This window comes from Anguilla rostrata, chromosome 7, assembly GCF_018555375.3.
Source record: "Anguilla rostrata isolate EN2019 chromosome 7, ASM1855537v3, whole genome shotgun sequence".
NCBI lineage: Eukaryota > Metazoa > Chordata > Actinopteri > Anguilliformes > Anguillidae > Anguilla > Anguilla rostrata.
Genome location: NC_057939.1, coordinates 922,706 through 940,018, shown reverse-complemented (window position 1 = coordinate 940,018; position 17,313 = coordinate 922,706). Strand labels below are relative to the sequence as shown.

Sequence of the window (17,313 nt, the reverse complement as noted above, 5' to 3'; positions counted from 1 at the left end):
GTTCCAGTAAAATTAGAGAACATTCTTGTAGAGCCCAGAGAATTTTGTCACGTGAAAGACAAATTTTGTTCTGAATATTTCACGCAATTAGAGTTTTTTTTTTTTTTAGTTGTCAGTGAGTTCCAGGAAATTTTCTTAAAGGTTCAAAAATACTTCAGATTGTAATTTTACCCCGGTGTGGTGTAAACAGCACTATCTGCATGGCTGGAGACCAGGGGCGGGGCGAGGCTGGGACTGCAGAAAGCGAGTAAAAGCCCTTGTGCCCGCTTATTACACACAAACCTGCAGTGGATCATTAAACAGGCAGATTACACTGAAGAGTAGAACATCTCCTGCTTCATGTTTAGCACATAGTATGACTCCAGGGCAGGGGTGGGCAATCTGTCTGGACTTAATGCCAACTTCCGCTCCTAATTATTTAAGCAGCTCAATCATTTAATAATTTGTATTTTCGTTAAATTTTGATACGCCAACAGTAAACAACTTGTTGCGGTCTAATCTGTGGTTAAACCAGCATTAGCGCACTCAGCGCATTAGCTCGTTTGCCCAGCGTAACTGGTGACGGCGAGAACTTGCAGACACAGCGACCGGGCAGGAAAGCAGTTTCCATCCCCTGCCCTGCTTACCAAGACTGATGAGTGTTTCTCAGGGTTCAGAAATTTCCCCCAATTTTTCCCAAACCGCATTTTCCCCCCTCCTCTCCTGCCAGAGCTCTGTGGTTAAGGAACAAGTGAGACCGCCACAGGCACAGGACCAGTTCTTTCTCCTCCCAGAATCCCTTCTGTTTTTCTCTTTCACCTTCCACAGTTCACCAGAGTTGGCCCAGTCCCGTAAGGTTTTTATTTTCAGAATAAACATTGAGTCTAGCTACACAAGAAAACAGCAACAAAGAGAAAGCATGGAAACACAGTGTGCAGCAGGGCCCCCTGCACAGTAATATGGCCGTTTAATGTGGTCTGTAGCTGCACAGTAATATGGCCGTTTAATGTGGTCTGTAGCTGCACAGTAATATGGCCGTTTAATGTGGTCTGTAGCTGCAAAGTAATATGGCAGTTTAATGTGGTCTGTAGCTGCACAGTAATATGGCAGTTTAATGTGGCCTGTAGCTGCACAGTAATATGGCCGTTTAATGTGGTCTGTAGCTGCACAGTAATATGGCCGTTTAATGTGGTCTGTAGCTGCACAGTAATATGGCAGTTTAATGTGGTCTGTAGCTGCACAGTAATATGGCAGTTTAATGTGGTCTGTAGCTGCACAGTAATATGGCAGTTTAATGTGGTCTGTAGCTGCACAGTAATATGGTAGTTTAATGTGGTCTGTAGCTGCACAGTAATATGGTAGTTTAATGAGGTCAGTAGCTGCACAGTAATATGGCCGTTTAATGTGGTCTGTAGCTGCACAGTAATATGGTAGTTTAATGAGGTCTGTAGCTGCACAGTAATATGGTAGTTTAATGTGGTCTGTAGCTGCACAGTAATATGGTAGTTTAATGTGGTCTGTAGCTGCACAGTAATATGGTAGTTTAATGAGGTCTGTAGCTGCACAGTAATATGGCCGTTTAATGTGGTCTGTAGCTGCACAGTAATATGGCCGTTTAATGAGGTCTGTAGCTGCACAGTAATATGGCCGTTTAATGAGGTCTGTAGCTGCACAGTAATAAGGCCGTTTAATGAGGTCTGTAGCTGCACAGTAATATGGCAGTTTAATGTGGTCTGTAGCTGCACAGTAATATGGCAGTTTAATGTGGTCTGTAGCTGCACAGTAATATGGTAGTTTAATGTGGTCTGTAGCTGCACAGTAATATGGTAGTTTAATGTGGTCTGTAGCTGCACAGTAATATGGCCGTTTAATGTGGTCTGTAGCTACACAGTAATATGGCCGTTTAATGTGGTCTGTAGCTACACAGTAATACGGCCGTTTAATGTTGTCTGTAGCTGCACAGTAATATGGCCGTTTAATGTGGTCTGTAGCTGCACAGTAATATGGCAGTTTAATGTGGTCTGTAGCTGCACAGTAATATGGCAGTTTAATGTGGTCTGTAGCTGCACAGTAATATGGTAGTTTAATGAGGTCTGTAGCTGCACAGTAATATGGTCGTTTAATGTGGTCTGTAGCTGCACAGTAATATGGTAGTTTAATGAGGTCTGTAGCTGCACAGTAATATGGTAGTTTAATGTGGTCTGTAGCTGCACAGTAATATGGTAGTTTAATGTGGTCTGTAGCTGCACAGTAATATGGTAGTTTAATGAGGTCTGTAGCTGCACAGTAATATGGCCGTTTAATGAGGTCTGTAGCTGCACAGTAATATGGCCGTTTAATGAGGTCTGTAGCTGCATAGTAATATGGCCGTTTAATGAGGTCTGTAGCTGCACAGTAATATGGCCGTTTAATGAGGTCTGTAGCTGCACAGTAATATGGCAGTTTAATGTGGTCTGTAGCTGCACAGTAATATGGCAGTTTAATGTGGTCTGTAGCTGCACAGTAATATGGTAGTTTAATGTGGTCTGTAGCTGCACAGTAATATGGTAGTTTAATGTGGTCTGTAGCTGCACAGTAATATGGCCGTTTAATGTGGTCTGTAGCTACACAGTAATATGGCCGTTTAATGTGGTCTGTAGCTACACAGTAATATGGCCGTTTAATGTGGTCTGTAGCTACACATTAATATGGCCGTTTAATGTGGTCTGTAGCTGCACAGTAATATGGCAGTTTAATGAGGTCTGTAGCTGCACAGTAATATGGCAGTTTAATGTGGTCTGTAGCTGCACAGTAATATGGCAGTTTAATGTGGTCTGTAGCTGCACAGTAATATGGCAGTTTAATGTGGTCTGTAGCTGCACAGTAATATGGTAGTTTAATGTGGTCTGTAGCTGCACAGTAATATGGTAGTTTAATGAGGTCTGTAGCTGCACAGTAATATGGTAGTTTAATGAGGTCTGTAGCTGCACAGTAATATGGCAGTTTAATGTGGTCTGTAGCTGCACAGTAATATGGTAGTTTAATGAGGTCTGTAGCTGCACAGTAATATGGTAGTTTAATGAGGTCTGTAGCTGCACAGTAATATGGTAGTTTAATGTGGTCTGTAGTTGTGTTTTTCCCAGGTGGCACACGGCCAGTACTGGTGCTTAACCAGAATTGGTCTAGTAAAAAATCATGAAAAAAAAAAAAAAACCGAAACAGTTGTGCAATTAGCTCTGTGTAAGGGTGTCTGTTAGCAAATCAATTACATAAATAGTTACTACAGGTACTGTATCATAAAAATCTTAACACATGGAACATTTTTTAAATAATGAATATTAATGAGAAAGTGCAACATTATAATTTATTAGCCAACATTCATAGGAAGTATTCAAATATTGACCTACTAGAACTGCCTCACAAACAACTAATCCTCCCAGCATGAATATGAATTTGAGTGAAAAGGATCTACATAGCTGGATAAACCAGTAGGCCCGGCGCTTTTTATCAGTGATTATCTTTATGACGTGTACGTAAATCTACCGGCGCTAGGGGCTCAATGAACACTGGGAGGGCATAGTCTAAATACAGCAGAGATCCACGAATCTGACAGTTTTAATAAAAGGTCAGAATCGATGCGGTATGCATGGTCAAGTCTGACCTGCAGACTTTTAACGAGCTCGCGCGCGTCAGGGGTGACATATGGCGGACGCGCGCTACCGTAATGCTACGGGATTTAAGTCTGTGCCTGTCTTTAACCTTAAGACTGTTTCCTTCTCTCTCTATTTAAAGGTGTGTGTTCCAGATTAAAACATACATTCCAGACAAAGTCTGCGGAAATGTACTTACTAAATCATTAGCTATACAGTTCAATTAATGTACAATTTTAGCAAAAGCGCAGCTATTTATCTCAGTGAGACGTATTCGCTTACGGGTTTTCCATAAATCTGCTGCATTGATAGAAGCTTTACGGTAGACCGGTTCTCTCTCGAGTAACATATGCGCGTTCGCTGTACTGTAATTCTACACCAGCATCCAGCGCAAAGACGGGCAGGGCGAAGCTAGACGAACAAAAAAAAAAACAGAGAAAGAAAGAGAGAGGGGAGAGTCCAGCCATGGGCTTTTTCACTGGGACCTCGATCAGAATTTGGAACGGGCATCTTTCACGGATTATAAATTAACGCGTTTTAATGAAACGGTAGGTTCGAAAATATTTTTTATTCGCAAGGGATTATTGGACATATAGTTCGTTTAAATCCCTCTTTTTGTTTTGACGGCAGTGTTCATTAGATTTATTGACGTAGCCTAAACGGGAACGCTATCGATATTATGTCATTATAAAGAACACTTATTGGGAGAGACAAATAAGTTTAAAGCCTAAAAGCTGATTTCCTCTGTATCTTGTATGTATGTCTCGTGCCGGAGAGCCTACCGGATCGGTCCACCCATGTATTTCAACGGTTAAGCCGGAGCCTGTGGGTTTTGGGTTGAAACGCGAAAACGTGGCTGAATTTGGGATTTTGGTCAGTAGATGTCCGGTTTGCGAGAGAGAATGGGAAGTCTCAGACATTTCACATCCAGGTGTCGATCAGCTTCAGAGTGATTTCGATTGACATCGTTTCTTTGTGAAATGTGTTATCTATATAATCCACATAATTGCGTAAAGTCCTTCGTTTTAGTTGTCAGCTCCGGGGGACGCAGAGTGTGTTTTATTCATGTTCAGGTCGCTCGCTAGGGGAACACAAATAGTTTCAGGAGATTCTGTGGATTGGAATCAGATGTTGCTTGTGCGCTGGGTATATTCGACTAGTTCTCTGTAGACTTTTATTTAGCCTACATGCGATACCAGTGGGACAGCGTGAATAACAAATCGAATGTTTTGAATATAGGCTACACGTAAACGCTGGAATTCCATATCATGGAATCGACGAACTCGGATTCAAAATAGCTCACTTTCTTACGGTCTGTGTTCCTAGAATGTAGCCTACGTTAGGTGTCCTGCAAACGTTGGCTACTCTCATTTTTTTGACTGTTAAATTGAGCAGAATCATCAACTTTCTTATGGCTCAGTACAAGCTTCAGTCGCATGCGTCAGCCAGATACGCTGATGCGACGGACCGCGTGTGGATTAATCGCTATCTGACTTAATTTGTGATTCCAAATAAACAGCCGCTAATTTACATTTGCAACAGAGTTCTGAGGCGTGTCTGTGGTGCTTATTATTAAGACGTTTTGTCAGATTAACTCACAAAACCGGTCTAACCGTCTAACTCGTGTTCAGACTGGACCAAAATATCCGCACTGGTTGGAAAGTCGATCGTAATAATGCTTTGTTGGCTACTTTGAAAAATAATAGTTTAGTGTAGGCCGATATTTCCGCTTGTATGGTTATAAGCTATGGTAACTATACATATTTAATATGTCTTATAGTTATAGAGTACAACCCTTCAGTGTGAGTGCAATAATTGCTTTTTGACACTTAGCCTATTGGGCCGTGACGTAACGACTTTACACTGTGATGGGTACTGGTGCGTGTTCAACCCGAGTTACAGTGTGTGACCTTTGACCTGGTGAAGCTTGATCGGTACTCTCCCCCCTACCCCCGCCGCCAAAAATACCTCCCTGCCCCCCGCTGATTCGCATCTGCCTTCCATTCACATTCAGATGGATTGCGCCGTGTTCGGATGAGTCGGGCCGGCGTCCGGAGAAGACCCAGCAAGCTTAAAACGGAGGAAGAGGATCGTTCGCCATGTCCCTGTCGGTGAGTGTGGAAATGTGCGCCCCACGCCTCGCGCTGCCCGCAGAGCTCAGCTTTCCAGCGCTTGTTTACCTCAACAGCTGCTCCACCGCGGCCCCGCGTTGCAGCTGGCGGATTTCTCCGTGACGACAGTGACGGTCATGCCCATGACGTCTTTACAGCTGGCTGCGATTTCAACTTAGAACTTTATTGTTTTGGTGTCAGAAGCTTGTCCTCCTGCAAGACTGTGGATCTGGGTACATGCCTGGAGATTCATATGGGGAACATTAAAGCCCCCTTCTCCCCTGATGAAATAACACCAAACAGGCAGTCCCTCATTTCCCCTTCTCTCTCTCCCTCCTTCTCCCTCTCTCCCTCCCTCCTTCCCCCTCTCCCTATCACTGTTAATGTGGGGGTGGGGCAGGGGGCTCAGCTTGTTGCAATGTGGTTCCTTCCCCAGGGGGGAGAAAGAGAGAGGGAGATAGAGTCATAGAACAGGAGGGAGGGATGAGGGATGACAATGGGTCCTTAAACTAGGCACAGATGTGGCCTCCCCCTCTGCACCCCCCCCCACCCCCCCACCCCTCTCTGTCTCTCTTTTAATCAGTGGCTTCCCCAGGCTCTGTTCATCAGGATCAGCGATAATGTCCCACACTGTGCAGTCAGCCACTGTTCTGTGTAAATGAATGATTGAATAATGTCTCTTGCCTCTATTCAGTAGTTCACTGTTGTGCTTTTTTCTCCCTCCCTCTGTGGCATGCTCACCCTCTCTTTCTCAATGTCTCTTTCTCTCTCTGTTTCACCCTGGTCCATCCTTCTTGTTTCTATGTGAACTGTATTCAGATTACTGGAATGACATTACAATGGTCAGATTTGACTGAGCACAGTTACAAGTAGAATATACACATACCATACAGTATCAGGAAGAACCGGGTCAATTAATAGTTTGATACACGTTTAGACTTTTGACTAGTGCAGTCCCTTCTGCAGATGACTCTGTTTTAGAACTGGTGTTTTGTAATGTGATCAGGTGTGATCGGCTGTGATTGGTTGTGATATGATGTGTTTGGATGTATTCGGATTTTAGTCGATATGTTTGGATGTGATCGGATGTGATCGGATGTGACTGGATGAGATTGGATGTGATCGGATGTGACTGGATTTCACTGGTTGTGACTAGTTGTGACCGAATCCCTGGCTCTCTCTCTCTCAGACGGTGTTGGCCAAGGCCCTGTTTGATAATGTGGCAGAGAGCCCGGAGGAGCTGGCCTTTCGGAAGGGGGACATCCTGATGGTGCTGGAGCAGGAGGGTGGGGGTCCCGGCTGGTGGGTGTGTTCCCTGCACGGCCGCCAGGGCATCGCCCCCGCAAACAGGCTCCGCCTCCTCAACACCGCCACCACGCCCAGCCCCGCCCCCAGCGCAGAGCCCACTTCCTCGGTCTACCTCTCACCTTCCTCCTGCCCCGCCCCCAATGCAGACTCCGCCCCCTCTGTGTACCTCTCCCCCCGCCCCTCCGCTGAGGAATCTGTGTACCTCTCCCCTCCCAGTTTGGGTGGGGCAGGGCGCGGAGACGGGCTTCCCCGGGCCCGGTCCAGCTCGGCGTCCCGACCCCGCCCGGACTGGGACGTGGGTGTGACGGGGCGGGCCCGCTCGCCCTCTCTGAAGGGCCGAGGGTCTGATGCGGGGGTCCCCAAACCCCAGACTGTGTACCAGACCCCGAACCCCCCTGTGCCCCGGGCGGGGCCGGGCTCTGAGGCGGTGTACCTGGCCCCCAGTGGGCTGCCCCGCCCTGTACCTGGAGACACTGGCACTCACTTGGGGCCCCGCGAGGCCCTGGGGGCGGGGCATCCCGAGGGCTGCTACCTGGTGCCCCGCGTCTCTGCGATGCCCAGTGAGGATGTCTATCAAACCCCCACAGGGGGCGTGGCTGCTGTAGGCCCCTCCCACACCCCTGCCACTGGCTGCCCCGCCTCTGAACTTTCCTGCCCCACAACCCGGAAGAACCACACCCAGCTGCCCTTGACGAACGGGGTGCCCCACAGGAAGGAGGGCGCAGGGCTCTACCAGACCCCCTCTCAACGAGGGGGGGTGCCCAGAACACCTCAGAGCGATCATAAACCCCCAGCCGAGCCTGCCTCGCCCTCGCTCAGACACACCCCCTCCTCCGGGTCACAGCCCAAAGGGGTCCCCGCTGTGCCCCCCAACGCTCGGGCCAAGCTTGCCCAGGCCTCCGTGAGGGGGTCCCCCCTCCTGCCCAGGACAGGGCTTGGCAGGGTGCAGGGCTCCCCAAACTTTGCACGCAAGCCTCCACCCCCTGCACCCCCAGTCAGGGGGGTCACCAAAAAGGACACGCCCACATCCACACCCTCACCTGCAGGGCCCAGGGGTGGGGCCAGAGAGGGGGAGGGACCACAGGGGAGTGAAGTCAGTAAGGAGGAGAGGCAGAAGGATAGAAGGGTGGAGGAGGAGAAGAAGAAGAAAACAAAGAAGAAAGTGGAGGAGGAGGGAGAGTATGAAGAGCCAGATGATGAGAACATCAACAACCAGGTGAGGGACGGAATATTACTGAAAGAGCAGCTACATGTAGTAATGTGTGGATTAAGAGCTTTGTGTGCAGTGGATTTGCTGATTTCCTGTGTGGATCCAGTGGATCCAACCAGAATACAGACTCTAGAACTCTCCCCTCCAATCAGAACACAAACTCTAGGAGGGGAGAGTTTTAGAGTCTGTATTCTAGGTCTGCATATTAAACAAAGTGCAACATGTTTAGAGTATAAGAAACAATGGTGTCTAGCTCAAAGTCCAACTCAAATATTGGACTCAAATGTCTGTTAGACGTGTGTTCTAATTTAAGAATGTCAACATGTTCTGGACTTAAAGTAGGCTAGCTCTGACAGTAAATCAATGACCGTTCTATCCGCTTCTGTTTTGCTCCAGAAAACGATGTCAGATGGGTCTATCAGCAAACATATGGCTTAGCTATGCCCAGAAGTCCAAATAGTATTTTCCAAGAAATTACGAGAAATTGTTGACAACGTTTCGTTAGGTGCAGCGTCTTTTACTGCTACCACAGAGTGAAAGCATAAGTGAATGCGATGATAAGAAAATGTTCAGTTACGCTGACCTAAAAAATGCTATTCCGAAAGCCACCCTAAGTGTAAAGTTGCTATGTAAATTGCGGAACATGCTCAGAACGCCTAGGCCAATTGTAGTCCGACTGAAGCGTATACATGCCGTAGTAAATCGACCCCGACCCACATTATCTAGGTATGTTAGTCCAACTTTGAAAAATTTGACATCGTACGATTTCAGTCGAACTACGATGTTTACATGACTTTTGAAAGAACAGTTTTAGCCAGACTAATACAATAAAGCGACTTTTTCAAACATCGTGTAAACCCACTGACAGACTCTAAAACTCTCCCCTCCAACCAGAACACAGACTCTAAAACTCTCCCCTCCAACCAGAACACAGACTCTAAAACTCTCCCCTCCAACCAGAACACAGACTTTGAAACAAACCTCCTCACAAGGTCCTGAGTTGTTTGGTTCTAATATACATTTACGTGAAAATGGTTTCCCTCATTTACTTAAAAGTTTCAGAAAGAGTTTCTGCATGAGGGCAGTTGCAAGACTTGGAGCACCGCATTGGGGCATCGATTCAGGAAATTTGTACCAGTTAAAACGCGTGACAAGATGGAGGGCTGGTCAGCTGTGCTGTCTCCCCCTTTCATACCCCGAAACCGAGCCGGATCGAACCCGTGTGTATCTCTGGCTGTGACCGGGGTTGTGGACTGGGTCGGATAGCGCGGGTTTTACCCAGATTACTGCTTCGGTGTGGAAGAGGTAAAAGTGATAGTTCATCACATAGTGGTGGTGACAATACAATCTCTCAGTGTGACAGGAGACTCATTCAGAATGAGCAAACACCTGTACTTCCTGTTTTAGAGGATGTGTTACTGACTCCTGCCTGCTGACTGAATCTCACCAACATTGGATTTGTGTGTGTGTGTGTGTGTGTGTGTGTGTGTGTGTGTATGTGTATGTATGCATGGGTGGTCGGTTTTGTAGGTTTATGATACACCTCCCACCAGTAGGTGGCAGCACACAGCATCGCCAACCATCTGTGTGGATGACAGCATCTATAACACTCCTCGTGCCCACCCTGCAAACACTGACCAGGGTTTGGAGGTGAGGTCCCACTGTGCACCCTCTGTACCCCTAATTTCATCATAGCTATACTTCTGCTCCTCACTCTATCTCTGTCACTCTGTCACTCTGTCACTCTCCCTCTCTCCCTCTCCCTCTCTCACTGTCTCACTCTCAAGTTCTCTCTCACTCTCACCCTCTCTCTCTCTCTCTCTCTGTCCCCTCTCTCTCATTGTCTCATTCTCAAGTTCACACTCTCTCCCCCTCTCTCTCCAGGTCTATGATGTCCCCACCCTTCCTCTCACCATGACATCAGACCTCCAGCAGCAGACCTACAGTATCCCAGCCTGCCTTGCTGTAGGAGCGGAGGTGGAGGAGGATGTGTACAGTGTGCCCTCCCTTCCGGGCGATCTCTCAGCTAGCCCTGGGTTGGGGGAGGAGCCTGGCGAGCTGTACTCTGTCCCAGGTCCCACCCCCCGGGGCCCCCCCGGCTCCTGTGATGTGCAGGTCCTACCGCAGGAGCCCCAGGAGGGGGCGGAGCCAGACGGCGGTATTTATGACATGCCAGCACCCCCGGCCTCTGCCCGCCGTTCCTCTGTCTCCAGCACCAGCTCTGGGGACGTCCAATGGAGATGCTCCCTCTCCGGCCTTATCCAATCAGCTCTCAGCTCCATCTCGCTCACCGCGCCCCCACCACGGGAGCTGGCCGCCTCATTGACCGAGATCCTGTCAGTTTGGAAGGCGGGTCAGGAGGGCGACGCCCCGGCCCCGCCCCTTCTGCAGGCCTGGTCCCGCCTCTCTGACCTGCTGCCTGCTCTCGCTGCTTGTGGCCCCGCCCCTCTCTCTGAGGCCCTGCTCTCATTGGTGCGTCGGGCCCTGGAGGACTCTGCCTCGCTGCTGCAGATTCAGGCCACCCCCAGCAGGCCCCGCCTCCCTTCCCAGGATTCCCTGTCTCGCCGGCCGCTGCCAGCGCTGCCTGTTGCCGAGGTGAAGCCGCTAAATGTGGGCATGGGGGGCCGCAAGGGCAGCTGGATCCAGGAGAGGCCCCTCCCGCCCCCGCCCCCTCCCTCTTTCCCCCTGCCCCCGCCCACTTTCGTCCCCACCAGTGGACAGGGGGATGAGGAGGAGCTGGGAAACGAGTACGCAGGGATTGGTCTGACCACAGCTCCACCCCCTTTCAATGGAGGAGACAGTGTGGGATACGTCAAGCTGCAGGTGTGTTTCTGTCACACAGCTGGTCTGTCTGTCTGTCTGTCTAACTGTCTCTGTGTCTGTCAGACTGTCTGTCTGTCTAACTGTCTCTGTCTGTCTGACTATCTGTCTGTCTAACTGTTTCTGTGTCTGTGAGACTGTCAGACTGTCTGTCTCTCAGTGTCTTTCTGTCTGTCCCCCAGTGTCTGTCTGTCTGTCTGACTGTCTCTGTGTCTGTCAGACTGTCTGTCTGTCTGACTGTCTCTGCATCTATCAGACTGTCTGTCTCTCAGTGTTTGTCTGTCTGTTTCTTTCTCTCTCTTTACCTGTCTCTACCTGCCAGTGTTTAGTTTTGTTCTTATGTGTCTAGAAATCTTCAAATCTTCCTCTCTGTCGTGTGACCTTTGACCTGTGTACTAGTGCATGTTTCCAGTAGTGATTGACAGGAGCAGGGAGTCAGTGGAAGGTCAGCAGCTGAGGTCATGTGATCAGTACTACTTCAGTGATGGCTCCACACTGCTTACCTGACACTGCATAAAAGCGTATAACACAGGTGGCAGTGCAGGTCAGGGAGGGAGTTATTTGAGCCGCGTTTCCACCAAAATTACCCGGAACTTTCAGTCCCAGGAACTACTTTACCAGGAACTAAAAGGTTCCTTCAGCCAATGGTTGTCTGCGTTTCCACCGGGGTCTAAAGTACCGCGAAGATTAGGCAAATTAGCCCACTGACGTTGTCGTCGGTCCATCTGTCATATGATTTCTTCTGTAACCCCATACTACCACCGAAGTAGCCTACATTATTTTCTAATAACCGGGACAGCCCGGAGGGGTTTATTCCACTACAACGGGCTACCAACAATGACTACTTTTGTATTTATTGATTTTCATATATCCTCTCAAACACATTCATTAACAGCAGAAAACATGCACACGTTGTAAACAATTTGCTGTTTTATTACTTTCTCGTCGTCAATTCCATATAGGCTAATCGCAAAATGACAAGAATAGAACGAAAACTCGGACTTGCGTGAAAATGTAAATTAGTAGTGGTACAGCCACCGTTTGCTTTCCTTCGAAGTTACTGCTAGCCGAGCAGCGAAGTGTGCCCTCCAGATGCGAACCATGCACCATAAATGAGTACATAGTCTTCCTGGTCTTTTCGTGGAATTGAAAAATGGCAGTAAAATTGAGTAAAATTACGGCAGTCTGAAAAAGCTAAAGCGAAGATTACTAGAATTAACCTGTTATTTTACCCGGATAAAAAGTGCGGAAGGTGATTTCCAGTTTGCTTGTACTGTATCACCAATGTTAATTATGCAGAACTACCGCATAGCTACCTCACATAACTGTATCAAACGTTTTGAGTCAATTACAACGGGCTAACAAAGAAAATCCGGAAGAAAATATTCAGCAACCGAATTAATCCGTTTGAATGTTTTGGTAGCCTACGTAATATGCTGTCCCAGCACGAATGCTTAGCATTTTATAAAACGAATACTAAAGCAAGAAAAGAACAGAAGAGCACACGTTATAATTCCAAGACGTAGACAGGTTATAACCAAAAGTAGGCTACTGCGCCGCATAACATACAAGTTTGATTTGAAGTTATTATGAAAATAAATTGGTTTGCCGCTGCATATTTTCAAACATGGCGGGTAATGGCGGAAAATAAATACAACACAAATGCTACGAGTACTCGACCAATCAGAAATGTTCAGCGCTGCAAGCTCCACCCAAAAGGTTCCTGTACTTTCGGAAAGTACTACCCCCCGAGCAGGAACGTTTTGGGGGGTAAAACAAAGCCCCCAGAACTAAATTTAGACCCTAGTTCCTGCGGTGGAAACGCACTGAGTTCCTCAAAAGGTTCCTAGTTCCGGGGTATAGTTCCTGCGGTGGAAACGCGGCTATAGACTGTTGTGCTGCTGATTTATAGCACCATCATTTACATTCACGCTGGGGGTGGGGTGGTGCAGGCGGGGTAGTGGGGCTGATGCTGGGGGTGGGGTGGTGCAGGCGGGGTAGTGGAGCTGATTCTGGGGGTGGGGTGGTGCGGGCGGGGTAGTGGGGCTGATGCTGGGGGTGGGAGGATTGGGGGGGTGATGCAGGGGGTGGGTGGGGGGGTATGGGATGATGCAGGGGGTGGGTGGTGGGGTGGCAGGGTGAGGATTGCAGGGGGTGAGCAGAAACACTGAGATTGTTTATTTTCTGTACAGGGGAAACCTGACCCCTCCATGGCCACTACAACAGAGAACGACTCCCCTCCAACTGACCCCCCTACAGCTGAGCAGCGGGTAATACACCATCCACACGCTTATATACACACACACACGGACACACACACACAAATACGCACACATACACATGCACACACACACACGCACACATACACCTGCACACACACGCACACACACACGGGTACCCCCACACCCACACTCATTAATAATAATTGAGTTTTAGTTGAATGTGTCTCTCTCTCTCTCTGCTCCAGGCCAGTCCGTCTCCTCCTCTCCCTCTCTCTCTCTCTCTGGAGGACTCTGAGCTGCTCTCCTTCTACTCGTCCCAGAGTCTGTCTCACCTGTCCTGCCTGGCCGACTCCATCGATGCCCTCTTCACCAGTGTGCAGGGGAACCAGCCGCCCAGAGTCTTTGTTTCCCGGGGAAAGAGTTTGATTGTGACGGCCCATAAGCTGGTCTTCATTGGGGACACCCTGTCCCGGCTCCTGACCTCCCCGGACCTCAGGGCTAAGGTCAGCCTAAGCGAGTAGCCCACTCATAACATTACATGAACATACATATAACCTACACATAGCATTGCATAATGCACGCATAAAATTATGTCATGTGTGCTTAAAATGATCACCAATAAGACAGCAGCACTGAAAATATTTGCAAATTTAAACAAGGCCTTTCCAAATGCAAATGCAAATGCAAATGTCTCAACAGGTCACCACCGCAGGAGGGCGGCTATGTCAGGCTCTAAAAGCTGTCGTTGTGGCAACCAAGGGGGCAGCCCAGAATTACCCATCAGTCCCTGCCACGCAGGAAATGGTGGACCGTGTGGCGGAGCTTTCCCAGCATGCAGCAGGCTTCTCCGGGCTGCTGCAGCGACTGGCTGAGATCTCCTGAAGCCTTCTGTTGTTTTGTTCACCGTGTGGCTGAAAGGTTGAGAACTGTGATGGTACTGTTTAAACCAGTCTAAATCAGTCAGATTGTTTGTGTGTGTGTGTGTGTGTGTGTGTGTGTGTGTATGCATGTGTGTGTGTGTGTATGGGTGTGTGTGTGTGTGTGTGTGTGTGTGTCTGTGTGTGTGTGTATGCACGTGTGTGTTAACTGGTTGGCAGTAGCCATTTTGCTGGGATCCTAGCACACTTCAGCTGTCTTAGCAAGTTGTTGGAGGGCCCATACTTTGGTGTTATTCCCTAATGTGAATTCCTCTGTATGTTCCTGTGAGTCTCAGAGTCTCAGACTGCTGTGAGTCTCAGGGTCTCAGAGTCTCAGACTGCTGTGAGTCTCAGAGTCTCAGAGTCTCAGACTGCTGTGAGTCTCAGGGTCTCCGAGTCTCAGACTGCTGTGAGTCTCAGGGTCTCAGAGTCTCAGACTGCTGTGGGTCTCAGAGTCTCAGACTGCTGTGAGTCTCAGGGTCTCAGAGTCTCAGACTGCTGTGGGTCTCAGAGTCTCAGACTGCTGTGAGTCTCCCAGCACCCGGTCATGTGCTGCTGCACACCACTCTTTACACGCTGTGTGTACTATTATAATTGGTGTTATTGCTGTCACATATCTTGTGGATTTGCCTTAAAAATAATATAAATATGCCCCCTCCCCCTCGGAATAAGGAAGCCCATGGAGTTTCGACTTAGAGAGAGAGAGAGAGAGAGAGCGAGAGAGAAGGGAGGGAGGGAGGGAGGAACAGAGCGGGAGAGAATATGAGATACAGGTAGTCTTTGAGCCTTTTTATTTTCTTTCCCACGGTTGTGCCACTAATTTAAAACCTGTCTGCCAAGTCCCCGTCTTCCTCCTTCCTTCTCTCTCTCTCACACACACACACACACACACACACACACACACACTCACACACACTCAAACACACACACACACCCACCCACACACACACAGACCTGCAGCTGTCAGGTCTCAGCATGACTTGAGTTCGGTGGTTGATGTGGGAGTGGCTGGGCGGAATGCCTCTCTCTGTACTAACTACCATAAAACCCTCCCTCTCTGTACTAACTACCCTAAAACCTTCCCTCTCTCTGTACTAACTACCCCAAAACCCTCCCTCTCTCTGTACTAACTACCCTAAAACCTTCCCTCTCTGTACTAACTACCCTAAAACCCTCCCTCTCTGTACTAACTACCCTAAAACCTTCCCTCTCTCTGTACTAACTACCATAAAACCTTCCCTCTCTGTACTAACTACCCTAAAACCCTCCCTCTCTGTACTAACTACCCTAAAACCTTCCCTCTCTCTGTACTAACTACCATAAAACCTTCCCTCTCTCTGTACTAACTACCCTAAAACCTTCCCTCTCTCTGTACTAACTACCCTAAAACCCTCCCTCTCTGTACTAAATACCCTAAAACCTTCCCTCTCTCTGTACTAACTACCATAAAACCTTCCCTCTCTCTGTACTAACTACCCTAAAACCTTCCCTCTCTCTGTACTAACTACCCTAAAACCCTCCCTCTCTGTACTAACTACCCTAAAACCTTCCCTCTCTCTGTACTAACTACCCTAAAACCTTCCCTCTCTCTGTACTAACTACGTTCATCACAGTTTCTCTGGACTTTTATTCTCTTCTTTGTGTCGTCGTCTCTATAGTAACATCCTTCTCCGTGTATATCTTTCCCATGTTGTGTTATGGGCGTTCTGCAGTGTCCCCCTACCCCTATCACTCTCCACAGTGCTGAACCACGCTGGTCTAAATGCCACAGTGCCAAGTAGTGTTGCCTTAGAGTGCCATCTGGTGGCTGGCCGTGGAACAGCAGCCCGTGTTGTATAGCAGTATTGCAGCTGATTGCTGTTTTCAGGGTGCCTGACGGCAGTACTTCATTACCCCTCCCCAAAACTCAGCAGCCTTATTAAAAAATATATTATTATTATTATTACTGTCATCATTATTATTATTTTTGTTTTGTTGTCGTTATTAATAATAATAATAATAATAATAATAATAATAACAATAATAATAATAGTAGTCATAATAATTATGGTAATAATAATAATGGTAATAATAATACTCGCGTCATTATCGTACTTCAATGCATGGCTTTAATTTGCTTTGTTCTTCTTTATATATGCACATGTAACCAGGGAGTTTTCACATGGCAAATTTCTTAATAATAGTACAGTAATTTAAGAATGTTACAGTTTGAAGCTGTAACTTGTTTTGTACCAGAATGTATTTTTTGATGGTTGTTCTCCTGTTTGGTTTTTTTACGCTGTATTTAATGTGGGTTTGGTACTGTGTGACTGTTTGATTGGAGAGCTCTAAGCCTTAGTGTTGGATGAGTCTCCATGTCTGTTGAAGTCTTTTCTAATGTGTTTTGATGGATTTGTTTGTTAAACAATACACTTTGCTTTTTTAATCTAAAACTAGTGAGCCTGTTTTTTCCCCCTGTGTTTTACATTTTATGTTAGTAAAGGTTTGTCTTTTAGTATTCATAATAATAGCAAAGCAAATGATAAAAAAAAAAATAATAATAATGGAAGTGAGTGGTAATCTTCATAAAGTATGATTTTAAAAATAGGGCATTTCAGCACATAGGCCAGGAATATGATTCAAGTATTTAAAATGTTTTTAAAGAAAGTTATTATGACAGTGGGGTTTTGTTAGTTTATTATTAGCTCTTGTATTAGAAAATTTTGTCAACTCCCCCATTTTTGGACGATGGGGAAAGAGAAAAACCCCCATCTCACCCCATCCAGACGGTTCTGGGAAGCATTTTAAAAGGGTGTCCTTACATTCAAATGCTACACTTTACCCCACTGCACTGTGTACAAGGGCTACACACTATACAGATTAACTTCCACACTGCATACATTACAGTGCCTGAATTCTGCACTGTGTGAGTTATAGTAATAAACCAGTGATGGAGGCTGTTTCTAAAAAAATAATGTATTTGGCAATTTAAGCATTTACAAAATATATACAAATAAAATGGCTTTAATAAATGAATGGAACAGGTGCAAACACAAATGCTGAAGGAAAAATAAATAATAAAAAAAATGAAAGGGTTTTTCATACAAACCATATTCTTATATGAAAACGTTTCCTCAC

The 17,313-nt window shown here is 47.1% G+C and overlaps 1 protein-coding gene across 4 annotated transcripts; it reads left to right on the top strand.

Moving 5' to 3' along the window:
- Window positions 1-3,972: 3,972 nt before the first annotated feature.
- Window positions 3,973-16,628, top strand: efs (embryonal Fyn-associated substrate). Of its 4 annotated transcripts, XR_010331073.1 has the most exons (9): window positions 3,973-4,156; window positions 5,623-5,719; window positions 6,909-8,243; window positions 9,768-9,887; window positions 10,122-11,060; window positions 13,250-13,327; window positions 13,525-13,782; window positions 13,979-14,475; window positions 14,534-16,628. XR_010331073.1 is itself a non-coding variant. In XM_064342224.1 (8 exons), the coding sequence occupies exons 2-8, from the start codon at window positions 5,708-5,710 to the stop codon at window positions 14,159-14,161; spliced, it is 2,925 nt and encodes a 974-aa protein (XP_064198294.1). In that variant the 5' UTR covers window positions 3,973-4,156; window positions 5,623-5,707; the 3' UTR covers window positions 14,162-16,628. The 4 variants fall into 4 exon arrangements, 3 of the variants coding, with proteins under 3 accessions (XP_064198294.1, XP_064198296.1, XP_064198295.1); XM_064342224.1 differs by having other exon boundaries at window positions 13,979-16,628; XM_064342226.1 differs by lacking the exon at window positions 3,973-4,156 and adding an exon at window positions 4,298-4,481 and having other exon boundaries at window positions 13,979-16,628.
- The last annotated feature ends 685 nt before the right edge of the window (window positions 16,629-17,313 follow it).